Source organism: Camelus bactrianus, chromosome 35 (genome assembly GCF_048773025.1).
Source record: "Camelus bactrianus isolate YW-2024 breed Bactrian camel chromosome 35, ASM4877302v1, whole genome shotgun sequence".
NCBI lineage: Eukaryota > Metazoa > Chordata > Mammalia > Artiodactyla > Camelidae > Camelus > Camelus bactrianus.
Genome location: NC_133573.1, coordinates 21,156,661 through 21,181,491, shown reverse-complemented (window position 1 = coordinate 21,181,491; position 24,831 = coordinate 21,156,661). Strand labels below are relative to the sequence as shown.

The following is a 24,831-nucleotide window of genomic DNA, read 5'->3' as shown; positions in this document are numbered from 1 at the left end:
CCTCCCTTTTATCCATGTCTCTTTTAATATTAAAATTATATCTAATGCTTGTCACAGTCCCATAGAAGAGGCTGCCTCAGTTCCTCCACTCAATAGTGAGATATTCAGGAGGGTGGACAGAACTAGCTAGTCCTCTGCTGAGAACACTGGCCATCACATTTGAGGACTGTATATTTCATTGCCTTCATGCATGTAATCGATGGCTTTAATTATTATTTATGAATAAGGAAGGTGCTATTGGATGGTTTTATTTCCCCTGACAATTTGAAGCCCAAAAAAATTGTTAAAAATGAATAATCCTTAACATTTAAAAAATGTAACATTTTAACTGCAATAAGGGCATGAATTAAGATGAGGGAAAGTGTGAAAGAGTAAATGGATCATATTTCTAGTACATGTTAGTAATTCTTCAAAGAATATTCATGTATGCACTCTCTTTCCTAATATTTTGTTTAAAAGACACATACATTCCCACCATTTTTTAAAGCAGGATACTTTCTGCCTTATTGAGATACAAGCTAAAGTCTTTATATTTATTTTTCCTTTTAATAGTAGTGTTAGTATAGTTACTCCCAGCAGTAGCTGTATGTATAGTTGAAAGCCATCTTTTATTTTTAAAAAATAATCATGTTGTTCATGTATAACTGAAAAATTGTGCTCTACACTGGAATTTGACACAACATTGTAAAATGACTAACTCAATATAAAAATGTTTAAAAAATCACATTGAAGAAAATTTGGCAAATAGAGAAGAAAAATACATCATCAGTAGTACCATCGGTACCATATAAGTCCTTTTAGTGGAGCTTTTTTCTCTGCATCTTTTTGCGTATCTACTTTAATCTTGCTTGTCATCTAACAGTAGATGATTATGTCACATGTTCTTGCATAAAAGGTACAGTTTTTAAAAATTAATTTTTTGAAGATTCATTTAAAATTTAAAATAAGGCTAAGATATTTTCAGGCACTGAAGACAAATTTCTTGACTCACTGCTTTTATTTTGTTGATCAAACCTTTTACGAGCATCTGTACATATCAATCTTTGATTTCCTAAATATAATAATTAATTGAACAACACAAACTCATTTCCAAATTAGAGTTAAGAATGTATCCTGTGAGATTTCTCCTATGGGGAGTAATTTTAAGTGTACCAGAATTTTGTACGTGTTGTACTGCTTTTTTTAGGGTAGAAAAGTATAGGGAAAAAGAAAATGAGAGAAGCAAGTAAGATGGGAAGCATTGCCCGAAACAGCAGCCGTGTATGCATTTCCCCAAACAGTCCACACACCTGACTCCCAGCTCCGCTCTGCACGGTGGTCTGTTTGTATATTCACCCTGAGCAGAATCTGCCAGTACAGAACACAGTTTCACTCTGTTCTGCTTCCCCAAGATCTAGCTGAGTTTCTAGCACATATTAAGCATGTGATGAATACTCAATGACCAGAAAAGAGAGGGAAATATGTAGATACAACAAGCCTGAGAAAGGATAGAATTGTATCAGTGTGTTTTGGGGTAAGTTACAGAATCTCATACACAAGTGGCTTAAGCAATGTGGACTTTTTAAAAACTTTCACAGGACACAAACTTCAGAGTCAGGGCAGTTCCAAGGTTGGTTATGCAGCTCAACAGTGTCATGGAGGACCCAGATGGTTTTCATTTTTGTACTCAGCCATCCTCAGCACATTGTTGATTTCTTCTGTGTTAGTTGCAAGATGGACGTAGGTGTTCCAGATGTCATTTGCAGGCAGACACGACCACATCCAGTAAAGAAGAGGCCGTGTCTCCTCTTGTATATCTCCATTTGTTACAGAGGAAAACCTCTCACAGATGCTTCTAGCTGACTTCTTCTCAGGGTCCACTTGCCAGGATTGATTCACAAGCCCATGCCCTGACTGACATAGGCTTGTTAGGTGGATGCCAACAGCGACTGGCACAGGAATAGCAGAGGAAGTGACAGAAGGGAAGAAGACAAAGATATACCACAGGGAAAAGAGCAGTGACTGTGGCAGGATGAAGTCGTGAGCCTGTGGGATGTTCAGGCCTATTGTACTGTTACCTGATATGCACTGTCTTATGCACCCAGTATCTGTATGAAGGTGGTAGGACCATGTCATCTATGAGCGATGATGTGTGCCACCCACAAGCAGACCTGGGTTTTGTAGGACAATATAAATTGGAGTTGTAAAGTATATGAAACTACAAGCACAAAATTGCTAGGCCCCATCCAGGTCCTTGGAATCTTCACTCCCTTCAGGCAAACCCTTCTTTGGTGCCATCCGCAGCCCTTCCCGCATTTAATATCACTGCTCCAGAAAGAATGGAAAACAGCTTCAGAGGGGAATGGGTAACAAGTCAGAAGAACCGCTTGCTGAATTATTAACATTATACAGTCCAAGGAGAGGAGGATATGGCACTCAGTTATTTGAGGAAAAGATAAAGTTTTTAGTAATAGTACTTTTAAACAGTTGTTTACTGCATATTCTTTACTCTTAGAAACTATGTATAGAAGTGAAAATCTATAAATAGATGAACTAATCCTTTCAAATAATACTCTTTCAAAATAAAGTGTTTAGCCTATTTAGAATTGACCCTTGAATGATGCAGGGGTTAGAGGTGCCGACCCTCCCTGAAGTGGAAAATCTGAGTATAATTTATAGTCAGCCTCTTATCAGCAGTTCCTGCGTATCTGTGGTTCCAAATCCAACCAACCACCATGGTGTAGTACTGCAGTATTTTCTATTGAAAAAGTCCGCCTTCAAGTGGACCCACACTGTTCAAACCCAGTGCTGTTTGGGGTCAACTGTATATATATATATTTTTTTTTCCAGGTACCCTTAAATATATACATATAAAGTTGATGCTACCATACAACACCTGTATAATTTGGAATGAATTGAATTAAGTAACAAGTTCATAATTAAGATAAAGTATAAAAATTTTACATCTAGACATCACAGGACATCACACTTTGTTTTCCTCCCATTTCCCTTGGGTGAGGGTGGCCAGACAGAAATAGTGATCATGTGTTTCACCTGCTGTCTTTTTGGTCTTCAGGTGATTGCAGTAGAGCCTCAGAGATGCTTCTGAGGAATCTCTTCTATTGATCTGTTAGACTGATAGTCCAGTCTGTTGCTGCTATTGTCCTTTTTGGAAAAAACCCATCTTCCTCTTATCTGCATCTGGTTCTTGAGATTACAAATTAACTTCCTGTTGTATTTCATATTTCACACTAGAGTTTGTAAATTGAAACATATTTGCTAATCAGCGTAGTGTTAATTTGTAGACGTGTGTCACCTGCACCAGTGCCGATTGAGTCTGGCACATAATAACCTTCCATTAATACTTGTTTAATGAAAGAATGAATCATTTAGACGATCTTGGGACTTCTAAGATAATTGTAATAATTGAAGGAAAACAAGTGTTGGACACTAACCTGCATTTTCTAACATTATTTTCTTTTTTTTAGAAAATGTGATATTACCAATCTTTTGAAAAATTAAAGACTATTTTCTTTAAAGACTGTGACATGCTCAATTGATAGCTTGGCTATTAAGACATAAATTTTCAAGGCACTACAAATCTGAGAAAATGAGAACATAATTTGAAAGGAAGAGATTGTAGAAATGGATATATGTGATTTAGTAAGAGAGGCCATCAACACAGTGAGAGTAGAATCTGTATGTACTGTGTTTTATGCTTCTCAAAAGACATTTTTTACACATATATTGTATGGATCTGCCTGCTTGATTCCTGTTCTCTATAATTTAAAAATGTGTTTTTTTATAGCTGTTATTCTTGGACACACAAGTAAATCAACATGTATATTCAAAACATATGATTTCTGACATGTAAAATTAAGAGAAATTTATTTCTTTATCTAACATTAACATGTATATATATTAAAGTATGTTGTTCAATTGTAGCTCTCATTTTTGAAAGTGTTCCTATGTGTATAATGAAAATGCATCTTTTAGTTTTTGATAAAAGTTTTAAAAATCTTTTAAAAGTACTCTAAGATGAAAGGAATTTAAAAATCGACATTATTGGCACAAGCTTCATGTTAATGTTTACTCATGTAAGTAGCACAAAATACTGCCTAATTAGTGTGGTTGGTAAATTTTTGGTACTTTAATTTTCTCTGTTATTGTAAACCATGCATAAAATGCTTGCCTATTGAGAAGCGCAGAATTGTCAGAGCTTAAACAGCTGACATCTGCTTACTCTCTTAAAAAAAAAAAAAAAGAATAACAAGCCATTTCAGCCTAATCTACCTCAAATGTGTTCATGTAAATTGAGGTCCGTCCATTGACCTGCATTCTTTTCAGCTCAGGATTGGTCCACATGGTTCATGAAGCCAGGAAGGCTGATTAGAAATGCAGATGTCGAGACAGTGAAGTACGCCCTCCCCTCTTCCCTTTGCTGTCTATGTCAGGGTGAAAAGTGGCTTGTACCAGGGTCAGTAACCCATACTCACTTAATTACTTTTCTTGGACCCACAGAACTGTCACAAGCTGTGGTGGATGCGGGAGCCGTTCCTCTTTTGGTGCTCTGTATCCAGGAGCCAGAAATTGCTTTGAAAGGGATTGCTGCTTCGGCCCTTAGTGATATAGCAAAGCATTCTCCAGAGCTGGCTCAGACAGTGGTGGATGTGGGAGCGATCGCTCACTTAGCCCAGATGATCCTGAACCCTGATGCTAAATTGAAGGTATTTAAAAATAAAGTTAACCAGCAAACAAACCAGGCTTCTGATAATCTAAGAAAATGAAAATGTGTGCAGCTTATTATGTGTTTAAAAAATAATTAGTAAATTATCATGGAAAAGAGATATGAATATATTATGTATTTGGTCCTTTAATGCATGAAAATTATGCTGTAAGGATTAGACAATAAGAAACGTGACTGGGAAAAATGTGTGCAATGCTGAAAACTAGGAGTAGCATCAGAGTTAATATTTATAGTTAAAATCAGGAATAACAAAATGATTGAATCTCAGGGTTAGAAGAGACCTAAAAGTTTTCTAGCCCACTAGACTACTGAAGTTTCTTATGAAAATTGCCATATTTATATTAGTCTTTTTATAGTTTTCTAAAATCTAATTTTTAGTTCATAGTCACCAATTATACTTTTATATTCTAATAGTTATATTCTATTAGGTTTAAATTAGTAGTGTTAATTAAGCAATGGAAAGTTCTTTAAAACGGTATCAGCAACATGCCAAAAATATTAGTTCTGCTTGACTATTTTTGTGTTACATTACTGCCTTTATTGTAATTATTTAAGTATTGCATAATTAAGAAATAGTATTCATCCAGGGATCATTCTTTGACCAGCCTCAGTAGATAGAGGTTTAAATAGTCAGTAGTGTGAACTAAGACCTTTAACTTGGGAATTAGGGAATTTAAGAACTTGAGCTTTTAGGTGTAAGACTAGGATGTGAGTGCCTCGTGACTCAGAAATCTTAGGCCATGTTGGATATGTGATTATTTTTTCCCTTTCATAAAGGAATTTGCTTGTACATAAAGCTGTTTAAATTACACCTGAGCTCTTCAGCGGACTCTTCGTGATGTTTTGCTTTGGTTTTTGCTTAACAGCGTCAGGTCCTTTCCGCTCTCAGTCAGATCGCAAAACACTCTGTGAATATGGCAGAAATGGTGGTTGAAGCGGAGATTTTCCCTGTTGTACTCACGTGTCTGAAGGACAAAGATGACTATGTGAAGAAAAATGCTTCCACTTTAATTAGAGAGATTGCAAAGCATACACCTGAGGTAAAAGAAGGAAAAAAAAAAACAGTTTCTGATTACAATAATATGTAGTTAGTTTTAGTTTTTAAGTAAGATGTCAAATTATTCACAAAGTCCCGGGACGATGTCACATGTTCTCCGGATTTCTCATCCTCAGCACTGCTGACCTTTGGACCACATATTTCTTTGTTGTGGGAGGCTGTACTGGGCACTGTAGGATGGGTGTTCAGCAGCATCCCTGGCCTCTGCCTGCTAGATGCCAGTAGCACCCCTCCCCTCAGTTGTGACAATCAAAAGTGTCCCATGTTGCCAAATGTTTCCTGGTGGACAAAAGTGTCCCCAGTTGAGAACCATTGGGTTATATCAACAGAGTTTCAATCTGAAGTCTCAGTTTTTAACCATTTTCTACTTTCCATTTCTAGATTGTAGGGACCGTAGACTTTGTCATTCCATCACTTTAGGTCAGCTGGGTGTAGTAAGAGATAGTGCACCCCTAGATTGGGAGAGCCCACCAGGCCCCCAACCTGGTGTAACCTAACAGCCACTTGTACATGGTGCATCCGAGCACTTAGATGCAAAAGGAATAGAGACCAAGTGACCACAGGTGGATCCTGAAGTTGTATCTTCTTCTGTGTATATTTTGATGAATCAGTTTCATTTCACTAAACCTTAAAAGTCCTCATCCTTTATTTCACCCAGTGTCTTTATCTGGCTGAGATTTTTCAAGATGGCAATGCCATCAGCTAGTGACCATTGCTAGCAAAGGAGGGATAATTAGGCTGGACTACTTCAAGTCTGACCTTGCCTTTCAGCATTCAGTGAGTGTGACCAGTCTGCTTCATACTCACGCACAGGGATGGGGGATTTCAGCAGTTAGCTAGTTACAAAGTGGCCCTAGGGTTAGTGTTTGGATGAGGAATTTTGACATCCACAATGACAGGGATAAAAGTTGTGCCATCGATGCATGGAAAGTCGAACCACGGAGAGGCTCCTCACAGGGAGCCCTGTCTACACGCCAGAAATAGGATGGTTATCCTTGCACAGTTCTTTGATAAATATAATAGTTTCACTAAATGACAGTTCAGATTTTACCAGATGCATTCTAGGTCCTAAATATCAAAGTTTGGCAATGCTAGAGTACCATTTAAAGACCACCTTACCCTTTAGGGTCATGGGTTATCCAGCTCTCCTCCTCTTCTCTTAGCTTTCGCAGTTGATCGTGAATGCAGGAGGAGTTGCTGCTGTGATCGACTGCATCGCATCCTGCAAAGGGAACATCAGGCTGCCGGGCATCATGATGCTTGGCTATGTGGCGGCTCATTCTGAGAACCTGGCAATGGCTGTCATCATCTCCAAGGTTTGTTTTGGCTGCATTTTCCTCTCATGATTGCAGTGAGGGACTCTAAGACAGAACCACAGATGAATGCTCTTCCACAGGATGTGAAATACAACCGACCAGAGTCAAAGAACTGCCAGTTCTTTTCAAGTTAGTAAGTTTCCCAAAGCAATGCTTGAAGTAAGGCTTACTTGGCAGGAAGTTTAGAGTTCTACTCAGTATTTAATATCAATACCTCTGAGTATTATTAGTATTATCTGTACTTAAATATTACATGCTTGTATCTTGAAGGATTGGCTGTATCTATTTACAAATAATATAAAGCATACTTTGATTAAAGACAGCTATCATAAAGGACATGCCCCATGGTCATTTTCATTATTCTCAGAGGTCTGTACATCCTCCCCCTTCCTGCCACTGGGTAGGCTCCCTCTCCTGCAGCTTCCATGAGGTGGTTTCTCTGTTGGACTGAGGCAATTCAGAGCATGTGGTGGATAGCAACATTTGTTTCCTTGCTCTGGGGACTTGGTGGTATCTCAATTTACAACTTGGTATTAACCCACCAGATTGTGTAGCCCTGGCTCATAGTAGGTGCTCAAAAAAAATATTTGTTGAATGTATTGATCTCTCAAAACGTGCTTCAAAGGCTGTGTGCTCCCAGTGTCTCTGGAGACCCTCTAGGGTATGGATTTCTTATCAGCATGGAAAATCTGCCTCTGTATGTTAAACAGAAGTGTTGTTTTTTTTTCAATCCCTTGCTAATCCTCAGGATAAAAAAGAGCCTCAGATCTTTATGTTCTACCTATTCCTTGATAATTCTTTACTTCATTCCCTTTTTATCCTGCGCTTTTCCTTTTGCCCTTCTATTATGAAAGTCTCCGATCATGGCCAGAGCAGCAGCACTGCTTTCTGAAGGGTCACCGTGGGGATGTTTTTGGGATTTCTGATTCTCAGTCCTTTTTGGGTAGTCAGAAAGTCTGCATGTAGGAAGGAGGTTGAAAGGCGCAGTGATTGCTTTTCCTTCCTGTTTCTTCCCCAGATGAACCAGGAGGTGCTCCCCTCCTTTGGTCCGGGGCCACGGCTGGCCTCTCCCGCCTGGTTTGTCCTTTGTTCAGTTGAGGATCGAGGTGGGGGCAGCAGCGGTTTGAGACAAACCACACAACACTGTCTCAGGCTTTTCCTTTTCCAAGTGGCACTGTAAGGACTACCAATGAAGAAATAGGGCACATTTCCTCAGGAGATTGGTCTTAAAAAACCAAATGTTAAGTTGGAGGGGAAAAAATGTATATATGATCACTTGGCCTTTGCTGTGGTAGCCTGACCATGTGATCGTGGCTTTTGTGGTCCTCAATTTAAAGTGATAATTCTTACTGTCTTGAGTTAGAAAATTATGCCTATACAGAATCTGGAATTATAATTTGATATGGTTATTTGAGTCTTCCTTGGATACATAAACTGTAATGTATTTGAGGTCCTTTAGTTAATTCTGTTTTGATTATTTAGATAAAATTGAAGTTTGAAGTGCAGAATATAAGCACATGCCATCTGTATAACAAAAATACTCATCTCTGCTTTGATAATCACATGAAAATGGGCAAAAATATCATTTAAAAGTTGACCAAAATTAACAGAAATTTACTATTTCAGGAAAGGTTTTAGTGAATATTTAGTGAAAAATTCACTTAAATAGAATCCTTGCTCATATTAGTCATTTGATTTTGGATCTAGAGTAGTTATTTTGTTCTCAGATCTATTGTACTTGGTGAAGAGGCAATTTTTTAAAAGGATTCTAAGTTAACTTTTTTGACAAAAGAAAAACAAAAGGTTTTAAAGTCCTTTGCATTTTTGATTTGTCACAGTGGAATCTGGTTTTGCCTAAATACTAATCTGTGGCATCTGTTTTTTGATTAAATGCCTCTGTTTGGGGAGTAAATGCTAGTAGAGATATTTAGTTTGGTTGGATTGTAACAGATAATTAAGATAAATTAGTTCTAGCCATTTTATCAACTTGAAAAATGACAGCCCCTGTGAAGTGCTCATTTATTGAACCATTTAGGGGAAAAAAGGATCAAGACCAAAATGATTCCTTCTAATGTTTGTGAAGCAGGGAAGACTCTTTAATCCCGCTCGAGATTCATAACACTTGCTCTTTTGATCAACGCTGCAGGGTGTGCCCATGTTGTCAGTCTGCTTGTCGGAAGAGCCAGAAGACCACATTAAGGCTGCTGCCACCTGGGCCTTAGGACAGATTGGGAGACACACTCCCGAGCACGCCCGGGCTGTCGTGGTCACCAATACGTTGCCTGTTCTGCTTTCTTTGTACATGTCAACAGAAAGTTCTGAGGATCTTCAAATAAAAGTAAGGGTTTAATTCTTCACCGTTTTAATGAAGACTTGTTAGATTTTTGACTCACTCTTAAAAATATGTAATTTAAAATGTTTTAATTTTCACTACGGACAATATTGCTTTTCTGTGTTGAGAAAGACATTTATCAGAAGAACTGAGGTGACTGAAAATGCATTAGTTACCCTTGACTCAAAGAATCCGAGAGGTATTTTAAATTAAGTTCTCAACAAGTACAAAGTTGTTTATACAATGAATGTCTGGTTGCTGCCTTCTACATTTCTGTGGACTTTTCTTATGAAACAGGGATTGAATAATAGAATTTTGGATGTGAAATTGGCCAGAGAGAACTTTAGTCCATTTTACATTAAAAAATTGAGTCTAAAAGAATTTTAGGTGATTTCCAAAGGTATTCCTGAAGCCACGAGCTACCTCTCCTGACTCCAAGTCCTCCTGATCTTTTTTTTTAAATTTTTATTTTTTCAGGGAGGAGGTAATTAGGTTTATTTATGTAGTTTTTCTGATGAAGGTGCTGGGGATTGAACCCAGGGCCTTGTGCATGCTAAGCATGCGTTCTACCACTTGAGCTATACCCTCCCCCTTCTTCCTGATTTTTTAATTATATCTTTGTTTCTTAAAAGAAAATTGACCATAAGATTCACTAAGCATTTTAAATCATGCATTTAAAAAAAATCAAAATTTCTGAAAAAAAATGTTACTAGCTACTAAAATGATTCATAAAACATGAATATAAAGTAGAATGAATTTTTAAATAATTTAGAGTCACAAAGAAAGAAAAATATTTCCCAGAATGCTCACTATTAGGAAAACATGTAACTTTTTGAAAGCCACTTTCAGAATTGACTTGGATTGGGGGAATTACACAGAAAAGACAATAATTTAAAATAATATCAACAGTAAGTTAAATTACATTTGAATTTTAATTGAACAATAAAGTAACATAGGAAAACATATTTGCTGGAGCAACTTTAGATGGTAGAGTGAAGCGGGTAGTCTTTTTGAGCCACACAGTTGAGGGAATCTGAAAGTGATGTAGGGAGTCATTTATTTGGTTTATAAATTTTATAAAAGTGAGTTTATGTTGATTTCATTATGTGTACATGTTTTTTTCTCTACAAATTCACTGAGGGAAGTTGATTTCTAAGATTAAGCCTTTTTCAATTTTTATAAGACTTTCTAGATCAAAGCAATGACTTAATAGCTTTAGGGGTCCCCTTACACATCTCCAATCTTGAGTCCATTCCTTGGCAATGCTTTGTAGAGAGTGAGATTGACAACATGCTAAAGTCTTTTCCTGTTTAACAGTTCTGTACATCTTTGACTTTCTGATGAGAAACCACAACTCCATTTCCAGTCATGAGCTGTCCAAGTACAGCTGACTTACATATGTGTAATTTTAACCCATACATGGAGTTCTCTTTTTGCCTCATATTTCTTTATCCTATTATCATCATTGTCTTTCTTCCTCCTTCTTCCCTGTCCCTCTCCCCTCCTTCCTCCTCCTCACTTCTCATCTGCCCCACCCTCATATCTGGTGATCTGGGGAAATAAAAGAATACATGAGCCAGAGCATGAATTATTAATAGCAGAGCCAATAGTAAATATGGTTTGAGAAACCCTTGCAAATAGTTACTTGGGGAGCACTACATACTATTTATATACTACCAAGTTTATATAACTTGGCTTTTAATGAATTATTATGATGTTATATTGTATACATATCCCTGGAGTAAAATAAGTTTGAAAACTTCACTTTTTGAAGTCAGATAATTTTTATTGTGTACTATTTTAACAAAGGTGGTTTTATTAAGACATTTAGGTTTACTAATAAAAGGTTCCTTCTGCCTTTATTTGATACAATGTTTACTTTCAGGAAATACAGTGGGTATTAAATTAAAAGTGATTTATCAGTCATTACCCTGTCAGCAATCTTTCCAAGGCTTTAAGTCCACCCAGATATTTTCTTATTGTAGGGACTTAATCATTCCCTTTTTCTCTTCCCCAAGGTCTCTTGGATTCTATCAGTTGTTTTAAAGGCTTTAGATTAAAGTCCAAGCCTTTTCAATTTGACACTATCTTAGTAGGGAAAATATATCCAAGAGCTTTAAGAACTGTCTAATGGTGTTTCTCATTTGTTACTCTGTAGCAGCTTTCAAATTATAAGGCCATGGTGAAGCTCATTTTGTCCCAAAGGTATGTCAGCTTTTGTAAGCATCTCTAATTGGTTCTGATCCAGGAGAGCCAAGGAGCAGCCCCTTGGAATTTCTTGCACATTTTCGCATAGCCTGACTATCTGCTTGCACCTGTGTAATTTCAAATACCTTATAAAAACTGAAACAATATATATGTTGTATATAAGAAGCTTACCTACATGTATTTTGAAAATATTCAGGCAATTGCATTTCCATTTGTTTAGATTTAGAGGTATCTTGTGTTTTCATTTCTCTTGGGTATACACCTAGGAATGGAACTACTAGGTCACATGATAATTCTTTTGACCATTTTGAGGAACTGCCAAACTGTTTTCCAATGTGGCTACAGTGTTTTACATTCCCACCAGCAATATAGGAGGGTTCTAATTTTTCCACATCTTTGCCATCACTGGTTATTGTCTTTGTTTTTTATTATAGCTATCCTAATGGGTGTGAATTGGTATCTCATTGTGATTTTGATATTCTGGATACAAGTCATGGCACTTAAAAGCACAAATAATCAAAGAAAACATTGATAAATTGGGTTTCATCAAGATGAAAAACTTGTATGCCTCAAAAGACACTACTGAGAACATGAAAGGACAAGCCACAGACTTTGAAAAATTATTTACAAATCATGTATTTGAGCAAGGGCATGTATTCAAAATATGTAAAGAACTCTTACAACTTGATAATAAGAAGACAAATAACCCAATTAAACAATGGGCAAAAAATATAAATAGACATTTCACAGACAGATGATCAATCAGCACATGAAAAGATATTCAGCATCATTAGTTACTAGGGAAATGCAAACTGAAACCATAATGAGATGTTACTTCACACCCACAAGAATGACTATAATTAATAAGACAAACAATTACAAGTGTTGATCATCATATGGAGAATTGAACCTTCTTACATTACTGGTGGGAATGTAAAATGTTGCAATCATGTTGAAAAACAGTTTGGCAGTTTCTCAAAATATTAAACATCCATTTACCATTATCACTCAACAACTCCACTCATCAGTATTGTCCCAAGTGAAATGAAAACATTTGTCTACACAAGGGCATGCCTATGAATCCTCATAGCAGCATTATTCATATTAGCCAAAAGTGGAGTTAACCCAAATGTCCATCAGCTGGTGAATGGCTAAATGAAACATGGTAAATTTGTGTAATGGCATACTGTTTAACAATGAAAGGAACAAAGCATTGATGCACGCTGTCTAACCTGGATGAGCCTTAGAAACATTATACTCAGCGAAAAAGGCCACACTCAACACTTCACATATTGTATGATTCCACTTACATGAACTGGCCAAAAAAGTCAAATTTATAGAGACTGAAAGTCAATTAGGAGTAGTCTGGAGCTGATGGGGTAAGTAGGGGGAGGCAATAGGGAGTAACTACAAAATGGGCATGATGTTTCTTTTGAGGTGATGAAAATGTTCTAAAACTAGATTGTGGTGATGGTTGCACAGCTCTGTAAATTTATTAAAAATCCATTGAATGGTGCACTTTAAATGAGTGAATTTATAGTAAATAAATTACATCTTCATAATCTTAAGCCCAGAAGTTGACAAGTAAACAAAAATCTTACTTTTCTAATATACTAATATTTATTTCATTCTGGATAATACAGCTGATTATTGATCATGACATAGATCCCTATCAGGAAGTTTATAGTTGAAAACTGAGTATGTTTCTTGACAAAGGATGGTAAAGCTCAGTGGATCTCTAGTGTCATTGGAGTTCTTGATTAATAACTTGACAGTCTATCAACACCTTGGAACTGCTAGGATTGGAATAAATCTGTCTGCGTGGTACAGTGGATGTGATCTTGGCTATCCTGTTAGTAGACCTTGTCACCAACAGCAGTTAAGTTAAATGTGTTGGCCTGCTAAGTGCACTGTGATCCTAAGGTGGTTCATAAAGATATAACTAGGTGTGTTGGGAATTGAGAGTTTAATTCCAGCTTCTATTACTTGTAGAGAAAAGTTGGGCTACATTCTTACATTCCTTGTTTTTATTTAATCTAGTTTTTAAAACAATGTTTGAGGACAAAAGTGTCAAGAGATAAGCGGTCACATAAGACTGTTTAGCTTGGGTCTCTGGGAAACCGTAAAATCAAGAGATCCTTTACTGACAGCACAAGTGTGATGAAAGGGTTTTTTTTTTTTTTTTAGTGAATCCATTTACTAATTGTAGAATTCATGGTGTGAAAATCAAAATTCTCTCTGACATTTCAAAAGCATTGCTAGACATTCAATAGCAAGCTCCCAGAAGACTAGGTCGGCTAAGGCTTTGAAGAGGGAAGAGGTGATCAGAGGAGAGGTTGTAAGGATGCGCTCAAGCACAGAACCATGTACAAGCAGGTGTGGAATTCTAGTGAACACAAAGCTCCTAGAGTGAAGGGGGCAGGCTTTCATACTATAAGGAAACAGAATCACCACCAGCCGTGGCCCAAGAGCTGCCTCAGGGATGTCCTACAGTCACAGGGGGGCCCTTCTTCAGCCCCACTTATGGTAGGGGGCAGTGCCAAGGGGTATCACTGTGAAATACAGGGTTCTGGGGAGAGTGGGAAGGGGCCATGCAGGTGCCTCTTCTTTTACTGCTGGTGTTACAGCCCCTGTTGCTGAGGGGAGCTTTTCTACACAGTAGAGTGGGTCCTCTCTGTTTTGTTTCTGTCTGTGAATGGAGCAATTTCTAACCATGTGCTGTAGCAGCATATCTGCAAATGCTCATTGAATGATGCACATAATAGAATATTTCTCACTACATGCCTGTACGCCGTGAAACCTTTTGGAGAACGTGAAATGCCTGATAATGACTTTCTACAATAAACCACCTTCTCTCATTTGTTGATTGGAAGTAATAGGACATATTAGTTATCTCACAGTTTAATATATATTAATTCTTATACTAATAAAATATGATATATATTAATTTACAATCTATAGCTTTATGCTATAGCTTTATTTCCACATAGATAGTTTAAGAGCTCAATAATACACTGTACCTTTAAAAATTTAACATGAAGACAACTGTCAAGGTATTTGATGGTGAACTAATGAAAGATAGTTTTTCTGACAACCATTTTTAAACAATGAAACTCCAGGTTATACCAGGAAATTCATGTCACTTTAAAATTCCAGGAACACAAGACATGAATTTTTGTCCTGCTTTCATTGATTACTTACTTTGGTATGTATTTTGCTTTGTATTCCAATAGAGTAAAAAAGCCTTAAAGAATATCCTACAACAATGCACCTATTTACCAGCTCTTGAGCCATTACTGTATGACGCTCCTCCCAACATTCTGAAGCATGTGGTTGGACAGTTCAGTAAGGTAAGGGCTGTTCTCTTAGCCTGGAAGTGGGGGAAGAAAATTAAAATGAGGTATTAGCTCATTTTTTTCCCATTGGGTCAATATTGTCTTCTGCAAGCTGGGGGCAGGGTTTTCTTATTTCTCTCTCATGGGCTGTATTGACAGGGAAGGTAATATAGTTTAAAAAATGAACATAAGTTAATAAAATTCACACTTTCTTCTTCCTCACATTTTTCTCACAGCCTCTGTACTGTCTTTTTTATGTTCTTGGAGAGAGGAAAGAGTCAACATATGAAAACCTTATAATGCAGATAATTTATATTGATAAGCAACTTTGGGTAATTTTTCCGGTGTCTGCTAGTCTCATGCATCTGAAAGATCTTATAAAGAAAAGGTAAAAGGTCTCTGAGTCACCAAAATATTTTTTGCAAAGTTCATGCACTTTACTGGAGATGCTTTCAGTCATTTGGAGTTTATTGACTTATTTTGTGAACACTTTTAACAAATGTGGCCGTCATATTTCTTAGGTCAATGCAGATTAAAAGTAGTAAGGTAGAAAGTTTGAGCTGCTGGAAGGGGTACAGCCAGTGGGGCTGACTACTGACAGCAGAGGTTGAGAGAGAGAGAGAGAAAGTGCTTTCCCATAGCCATGGACAGCCAGGATGGGGACGCTAAGCTATCGAGAACTGGCCACATTGTGCTCAGGGGACTGGATTTAAGCAAATGGGGTTTTTGGAGTTAGTGTCCCACAGTGGCTGTGAGCTCAGGCTCTGGAGTTGGGTGGCCTGGGTTTCCTGTTTCCCAGCTGTAATATTTTTAGCTAAGTATTGACCTCTTTGAAACTTAGTATAATGACCCATAAAATGGGGCTAATAAGAGAACCTATTTTATAGGGCCATTGTAAAGATTAATGAGATGTTATATGTAAAGAATTTAGCTTAATCCCAGGCACATATCAAGCATTCAAAAAAAAAAAAAACCCCACTAAAAACCCAAAAGTTGTTTTTAAGAAGTAAAACATTGATGTTTTAAGGCTGGTTTTTAAAAATTAATAAAAAATGAATGGTGGAGTGGAAATTCATTTGAATAGTCAGTTATAATGCTGTAGAAAGGAGGTCCTACTGCTTGTGTTCTGTATTTCTACAAACAATGAACAAAAGTATATATTGCTATAGCATTTAAACTAGGCCCTGCAGCTGCATGGGCCTAGTTTTTGGTACTCATCTGAAGATAATACTGTTAGCAGCCCTCAGTTCTCCGAACCCTTTCCATGATCTCCCACAGCCTGGCTGCCCCTCAAGGACCACAGTCCCTGAATGGTAGAAGGTTTTATGTTGTTGAAGGCACCTCAGTGTACAATTCTCTGCATCTAACACTTATGCTCTGTCTTCCTCCTTCTAAGAAAATAATCAACATTTTTTTCTTTCTGAGTGCTCAGTAAGGGAGTGACCTGCTAATTTGACCAGCGAAGGGGGAGGGAGGAGTAAGGAGATGAGTGGTTCATCTACAGACAGGGGGTCACCAGCTCTTGAAAATGAGCAGCTGACATGACTTCTCCAAGCTTCATTTTACAGTCTAATATTTTCAGCTACTGAGTGAGATATTCTAGTTTTATTGAACTTGCTATGAAAGTGAACACTAACCTGAACTGAGTTCAAAATAAGTCACTTTTAAAGTAAATCAGGGGGGTTTGTAGAAGTCAGCCAAGATCAAATGAAGACAATACTGCATATCATATACTCTTATAAATGTGCCTTTGGGAATATTTGCTTCAGGTGGAATTTTGTGTTTTCATAATCTAAGGATCCAGAGCCCTAGAAAGAGATGGGAAAGTGCTTTAAGGCAGAATGAGAAAGATATTAATTTAACCTGGCTGCAGACAGATAGGAGGTAATGAAAACTCTCCAGGCCAAACAAAATATTTTAAACAGACACATCAGTAGGCTATTCCATTTGCTAGAAATACACGTGTCACCTTTTATTGTCCAGTTGATGTGTATTATCATTTTATTAGCAAGATCCTTGTGTAGTTTTAAGTATTTGTTAAATGCCTATGTGTACCTGGCACTCTGTTAATGATTAAGCAATAGACCAAAAAGAATAAGACCAAATTCTTCTTCAAGGAACTTTATAATCTAGCTGCAGGCATGAGATAAAACAATTAGAAAACACTTCAGAGTGCTAGACTTCAAGATAAAGTTACTTATTTATTTTTTTCATTTGAGAAGGAATAAGTGAATGCAGCCTGAGGTATTCAGGGAGGACTTTAATGGAGGAAGTACAAGTGAAAAAAGCTGGTCTTTGAAAAAAGAGTAAGGTTGGAGGGGGAAGAAAGGGTGTTTCTGTTAGAGGCAACAGTAGCAATGACCATGAGAGAGAGCAGTAATTCCCAGCCCCACCCTCCTTGTCTGATCGTCCTGTTGGCTTGAATAATTAACTTCATCTCCACTGCCTCTTTCTTCTAAACACAACAACATCCACTGTGGCTTTATTTAGTTCTCATTGGTTGCTTCTTAAAATCTACGCTTGGATTTGTTGATTCCCTACTTCCCTGATTTTTCTTGTCTCTAACATCTCAATTTCCTTTCTCTGGCTACTCCTTAGTATGTTCACTCATTTGTTAAATGTGTGTAGAGTGTCTGCTAGGCTCCAGGCACTAGAGAAATGAATGAGTGAATGGTTTCTTCCTTCGATGACATTTACATGTGACAGACATATAAAGTGATAATTAAAATATTACATGGCATGTGCACTGATAGGGGTTTAACAGAATGTTGTAAGAGGTGAAAAGTACCTAACTCATCCTGGGAAAAGAGAGTAGGGTTGTCCCAGAGAAAGTTTCTTGAAGGAGGTGACACCTGAACTGAGTCTTATAAGATGAACAAGAGTTAGCCAAGAAATGGGGGACGTGCATGGAGGGAGGAAGGGCATTCTAGAAAGAGGGAACAGCATAGGCAAGAAATAGCTTGGATGCACCCTTTGAGGTTATTCACACAAAATTCAGCATGGAGATTGGTGGAGAAGGAAGCTGGAGAGGTATTTAGGACCTGAGTCACAGAAGGCCTTCTGTGCCTTGTTAAGGAGCTTGCCTTTAATTTTGGAGAGACCTCAAGTGGGCATAAGCAAAGGACAGACACCACTTGGCATCTTACATATATGAGTGGATCTCCATCACCTTTATTCCTGTTCATTGCCTTTATTCCATCTCCACAACATAAAAAGTTAATACATTTCTAAAAAGGCCACATTTTACTTCCAATCATCAGCAAATTGAGGCTCATTATGTTACAGGTATATTGGACATAAATTCTCTTTTATATTTCCTCGGATGTATTACTGCTTTTCAGTAGCAAAAATCCAACTTGGAAAAGAAAAGCTGACATTTTTATGTGCTTCACTTTTCAAGGTGCTGCCCCATGACTGCAAAGCTCGAAGGCTTTTTGTAACAAGTGGTGGACTTAAAAAGATTCAAGAGATAAAAGCAGAGCCTGGATCTCTCCTTCAGGAGTACATCAACAGTATTAACAGCTGTTACCCAGAAGAAATAGTAAGGTGGGAAAAATGGACTTTGAGAAGTTCAAAGTTATAATACAGTTCTTCTATATCTAGATTTTATATCTACTTTGAAATCAAAATGTGGACTTTGAAATACCACATAAGACCAATGTATACTACTCTCTTGATCTCTTTTATCCCTCAAGTTAAACGATGCTCTGATTGACACATACATTTCCAAATCGAACTAGAATGTCATTTGAGACATTTCTGTACTAATTTAATACATGCTTTATTGAAGAGTACCCAAATACAGAGTTCAAGTTACATTAACAATCCTTAATGTGAGCCTGATTTAGAAAGAGTCTGATTTTCACCATTCCCTGCATATTATTTTTCTGCCTTAAGCTCACTTTCATATCAATGAGAGTATTACAAATAGAAAAGAGATGTTGAATGGCAAAAAAGAAAGTTACTATCTATATTTGAAAAAATAAATAATGTTTATGAAATGCAGATGCTTGATAGTAATGTAGCAGGAAGCTCTTTTCTTTTTTGCAAATTAGATACATTTTATTAGGAAGCTATTTTCAAGATTAATTTTTTAAAATGATGTTGGTTTGCAGAGCATTAAACCTAAGTCTCAGTCCTTGTAAGACTAGAGGAGAACTAAACCACTAAACCCCAAATAAATAAGAAAGTTACCAAAAACAGAGTTATTAAGCAACTGAATCTTGAAAAGTGTCCACAAAACATACAGAATTAAAGGCCATATTTATCTATATTTTTCTAATACTACACTTACTTCTTATTTTCTCTTAATTGATATTGGAGAACATAAATTCCAATGTTTAAAATTTGTTACAATTTATATAAGTTATATAAACTATAATTCCTGTTTAACATCAGTGGTTTTTAATACATATGGTAACGTTGATTTTAAAAGCACAAAAATAATTTTAAGATTGAAATTTGTTCTATATTCACATGTATTCTGCCAGTAAATTCTTTCCAAAGGTACAAGTTAATGCACTTTGGGGAGGTTTATGAGAACTTCTTGACCAAAAGGGTTTCAATAACAGCTTTGAAAATTACTATATATATATATAAAATACATCCCAGGAGTAGTGTAACATGTATATCCACTATATATAATATATGAATAAAATAACATACCCACAGGATTATATAACATATAAAATATGTACAAAAACCAGTAAATGAAGGAAATAGGAAAATCTTTTATCAAGAATATAAAATTAATTTTTATACATGGAATGTATGTCCCTTCAGGAAGAATGCTTTCAGTGCAATTTTCTAATATAAACAAAATTACAGAAAAATGAAGAAAAGCAAACTAAAGGGCTCCCCAAATGGAGTGACCTATTAGAATCAACCAATGGAAAGGTACTTCCTTGAGTAGAAGTCTTCTTTCTGCTCCTTTCTAGGATTATTTTACAGAGCACTAGGGGAAATCAAAAACTCTGTCGTATTAGAATTGGATCTGCTGCTTTGCCAAAATACCATTGTAAATTCCACTTCTCACATTCTGTGATCTGGGATTTCATTTTAAAAACTGGCTAATTATGAAGAATTTTGGTTTGCCAACTGTTTCTAGTTTCTGATATTTTTTGAAGCATTAGATTCTATAGAACTTAGAGGAGTTTTATAGAATTCTTTGAAACCTTGTCTTTCTATGAAAACAGACAAATATGATCTCAAAAGGGTTTTATTTTTTGCTATCATAATTCTCAAAAATGACTTGGTGACTATTTTAGAATTATTCCTTATAGGACACAGTATCAGTGGATACATTCTCTCAGCTATTTTTAGCCTAAACAGTTATTTCATATTACCTCCTAATTTTAGCAATCTTTAAAGATGTTTAATAAAGGTGGTTGGTATGATGAGAGGGAAGGGGCCCAGGACTAGATGTCAGAAGACCTAAGTTCTAGTCCTGGGCCATCCTACAGCCAGAAAGTATTTTTGGAACTCTTGTCTTCTGGATCTCTGCCTAAACTGGGAAGGCGAGGTTGCTCTTGGGAAACATCTAATTTGGGGAGGGAGGCATGCATACAGTCTTCCAGTAGGCACATTTCTGGTATGATAACAATAGAATAGCCCAAATTCTACCTGGGTCTAGGGTGAAGTTGATTCCCCTATATTCTTAAAGGCCATAAAGAGGTAAGTCGAAATAGCAGTGGTTGACAGCAGAAGAAAGGAATTTCCAGGGCTTTGGGGGAGGTTTATTTTGGTTCTTTCATAAGGAGTATGGCTAAAAGCTCGGACTTAGGTATGAAACAGATCAAAATTCCTATCTCAGTCCCAACTACTTAGTAATGTGGTTTTGGAGATACTACTTAACCCTCTTAGCCACTTTCCTCATCTGTAAAATGTGGATCATTACCTACTTCATAGAGTTGCTATCAGGATTAAGTGAGATAATGTTTAGCCAAAGGGTTTGCACATGGGAAGAATTCAACTCAGTAAATATTCTATAGTCCTCTGTGGGTGCCCCTATTCTCTTTTTTATATCCGGGTTAAATCACATTATTAGGTGGATCAAACTTAACATTATAATAATACTGAGGAAACTGGGTAGCAGCACTTGGCCACTTACATTTTTTCACTATTTGTTTTGATGATAAATGTACATCAAGCAAATATTTGTGTCATTTTTTGCCAATATAAAAGACATAAACAAATATTCTGGTTAGATTTAAATTGCTTTTAATTGCTAATGTAGGGGTTCCACACTTTTTTCTAATGGAAAGCTGCTTTTGAATGCCTTAGCATCAGACAGATTCTAGCTGGTAGGGGGTTTCTGACAGTTAATGGACAACCTGATGTACTTATTTACAGGATCATATACCAAGATACGTACATGTGTGCATTTATGAGCAGTTGGGTAGTGCTAAATTTAGCATTCTGCTGATGGGGGTGAGCAGTATAAGTCCTCCCTTAGCACATTTCCTACCCTGTGGGGAATCCTGGGGATTGTGGCATCTCCAGGTCCCCGGGGAGGGAAATATGCAGTGGCAGTTTGCTTGGCAATTAGCCAGGTAAAACCTCAAGGATTATTGGTAGATTCTGATTGATTTGTTGGGGAAGCTTTATCTTAAAGTAATGCTATCCAATAGAAATATAATGTGAGCCACATATGTCATTTAAAATTTTCTAGTAACCATATTTAAAAAAAGTAAAATGGAACAGGGTAAATAAATATTAATGATGTATTTTTCTTAGTCCAATATATCTAAGTATTATAATTTCAACTTGTAATTAACATAAAAACTATTAATGAGCTATTTTACATTTTTTCTCCTAAGTTTTTGAAATATGGTAGGTAGTTATCACTTTCTGCACATCTCAATTCAGATACTAAATTTCATTAGAAATACTTGATCTGTATTTAGCTTATGTTAAGTTTACAGTTGAAAAGTATATTCACAAGTTGTTACAAACACACCTAAATTTTTTCCAATAAATGAATCAAATACCAGTTTTTAATATTTAATTAAAATTGAATAGACAAAAATTCAGTCACTTAGTTATATTTCTCGTATTCACATTCCGCTTATTTCTAGGGCTTGAGAACCACACACAGCTAGTGGCTACCATATGAAACAGCACAATTTTCAAGTTTTGGTTTTCTAAATCTACTTTTTACCCTTTCTCTAAAAAGTACCTATCTTGTGTCTAACACATTTATAAGACTGGGAAGGTGAAGACTGATTTAAAATTTGTGACTAACTCAGCGAGAAACAGTTATAACTTCTTTCACTTAGGAATACTTCAAAGAGACTCACTGCTGGGGGACAATTTTTTTGAGGGTAGGAAGCCTTTAGAGGAGAAACATCCTTTAAGGTAGCTCGTTATGTATGCATGTATGTATCTGTTTATCTATGACTGTTTGTAAGCACACTATTAAGAAAAACAGCTCTGTTTTATCCACCTTAACCTGACAAATTGTGGAAGAAATTAATGTAATATAAATTATGAGCTTTTAAGTCAGGCATTTGAGGATAAAGATAATTAACAAAGGATAAAACAAGTCTTGAACATTAGGTTTCTTTTTTTTTTTTAATCTGGAGAAAACACCTTAGAAGGTTTAATTATTTTGAATATTTGGGGAAATTTTTAATTACACCTACCTAGCTTTTTTATCCATTTATTCTAGAATGTCTGCCAAAATTTTTGACATAATTTTATATGCATATAAATTCTTTCCATGATATATGAAGCACCCCACAATGCATTGATCAACATATGTAATACTTTTATACTATATATTTTATAAAACATTAAATTTGTAAGTATAAATTTATAGTACTATAGATGCCCCAAACCAATGAAAATGATTAATCTCCTAGGTTTGTATGCTGGGCTGTTTGTAAACTATTTATTAAATAGTTCTTTAATGTGAATGATACTCCCAGAAATTTTTGGTCTCGTGAGTGACCAGATCTAATTAAAACATACATTGAGAATAATCTATCTGTAAGGCAGTCAGGATGCAGGCATTGGTTAGTAATGATAGACTGTGTTGTCTAACTTACGGGAAAAACCCTATTAGCTGTGATGATCAAAGCAACATCAGTCACTTGACATAATACAGACTAAGTCTCTCTAATAAAACACTGTCACTAGATCCAAGTTTCCTGCTTTGGAAATACCCCTTCTTTGCCACTGCAATGACACCCTTTAAATGTCCTGCTATTTATCTAACATGGTCTTCCTGGATCATCTCTAACCTCATGCACAAAGCATTTCTGGAGCATCACTGGTCAGTGTATTTGAAGTTTCCCTCATAAAATTATTTCAAATAAATATCTAATGTTGAATCTTTTGTGCCTACTGTGCTGAATCTTTTCACAAAGATCTAATAGAAAATTTTCTTTTTCAGGTATTACTCTCCTGGATATTCAGACACACTTCTGCAGAGAGTGGACAGCTATCAACCACTTACTCACTGAACAAAGTTATAATTTTATACCCAAATTCATAGAAGAATGTCTCAAAATAGTTGAACAAAATACATTCTAGGTTTATTCAATGGCAAATATCTTTGGATTATATTTTCTAAATTTAGGTAGTACTTTAAGAATTAGTGGCTTGAATATATGTGGAACTATTCGTGGTAATTGGTATTGGATTTGTTCTAAAGGTAAATTTTAAAAAGATATTAAAGAATCTTAAGGCATTTGTTAAATTGTTCTGTTAAAGACCACACACACACTTTCAACTAGATGGAGATGAAAGAGGATGTTCAAAAACTCTTAGATATTTTGAAAGAGGACATGGATGACAAAGTACAGAGCATTTGAAAGACACACTGATGCTAGTTGTACAAATGTGCTAACCCAACACATGGAATCTATGTCAGTTTTCCTAAGAAATTAGGAAGCTCTCCTCTTCATCCCAAGTTTTCTAACTCCTTTGTTATTCTACCTAAACTCTACCCTTGCCTTTCCTGGAAGTCAGTATGAAGCATTATACAGACACGCTTTTCATTTTCACTGAAAGATTTCCTCTGAGTCTAGCCCTGCTCATGAATAAACAAGGAAGCAGGCAAGTCAGATCCTCAGTGTTCCCTTGTCCTTGCTTCACTTACCCAAGTTTCAAAAGTCAGATTCAAGGAATAATTTGAAAAGAGTACCATCAGACTCAGACTTCACATGCATTTTGGTCTGCGGAGCTGAAAGGGTGAGAGGGAGTTGCAATAAAATTTTAAGTAAAAGCAGCATTGGAATTGTCTCTTTCATTTTTCATATCTAGTGTGTTTCTGACCTTGGGGAATATGTGATTAGACTGAGGAGTTTTAGTTGGCATGTGTGTGTGTGTGTTTTTTTTAAATCTAAAGGGACATTCCTTACAGTGATGGCCAGGGAGGCCTGGAGAGGAGGTAAATGATGACACTTGGACACATTGTTTCCATCTTGTTGGCTTTCAGGTTTCCTTCTTGGACTCTTTCTTCTTTTCCCCTTCAAAAGAAAGCTACCCATTTATTTTTGGCATTTTCTGGATTTACCTCTGTCATCATTTCCCAACAGTGAAGTTTTGTTGCATCTTTTTAAAACTTCATCATACCCAAGATTGTCTCATTTCTTTTTGCCTTGTATCAATCTAGGATTGCCTCTAGTTTGACTTTTTAGTATGTTTTTTGGGCCTATTTTGTTTCCTTGCAGTAATTTCATTGATCCATTGCATAAGAGGATGTAATTTTTATCTGCAATTTTGTGGATCCCTTTTTCTCCTTCCTGCCTGCCCAGCTTCTCCTATGAACATTTTAGCAATCTGAGAAAATAAAAGTAGTTTTCATCTGTCTTCATTAATACTATTTTTCTTAGATGACAGTGCTAATAATG

At 36.4% G+C, this 24,831-nt stretch overlaps 1 protein-coding gene across 2 annotated transcripts in view; it reads left to right on the top strand.

Annotated features, from left to right (window-relative positions):
- SPAG6 (sperm associated antigen 6) overlaps positions 1-24,206 on the top strand; it is a 52,937-nt gene extending 28,731 nt beyond the window's left edge. Inside the window, exons 5-11 of one of the 2 annotated variants that reach the window (XM_074358141.1) lie at positions 4,501-4,706; positions 5,593-5,766; positions 6,947-7,099; positions 9,246-9,437; positions 14,873-14,989; positions 18,375-18,520; positions 23,370-24,206. In XM_074358141.1, coding sequence (XP_074214242.1) covers positions 4,501-4,706; positions 5,593-5,766; positions 6,947-7,099; positions 9,246-9,437; positions 14,873-14,989; positions 18,375-18,520; positions 23,370-23,439 — 1,058 coding nt within the window. In that variant the 3' untranslated portion in view covers positions 23,440-24,206. The remainder of the gene's footprint in view (positions 1-4,500; positions 4,707-5,592; positions 5,767-6,946; positions 7,100-9,245; positions 9,438-14,872; positions 14,990-18,374; positions 18,521-23,369) is intronic. The other variant, XM_074358142.1, reaches the window with a different exon arrangement.
- The last annotated feature ends 625 nt before the right edge of the window (positions 24,207-24,831 follow it).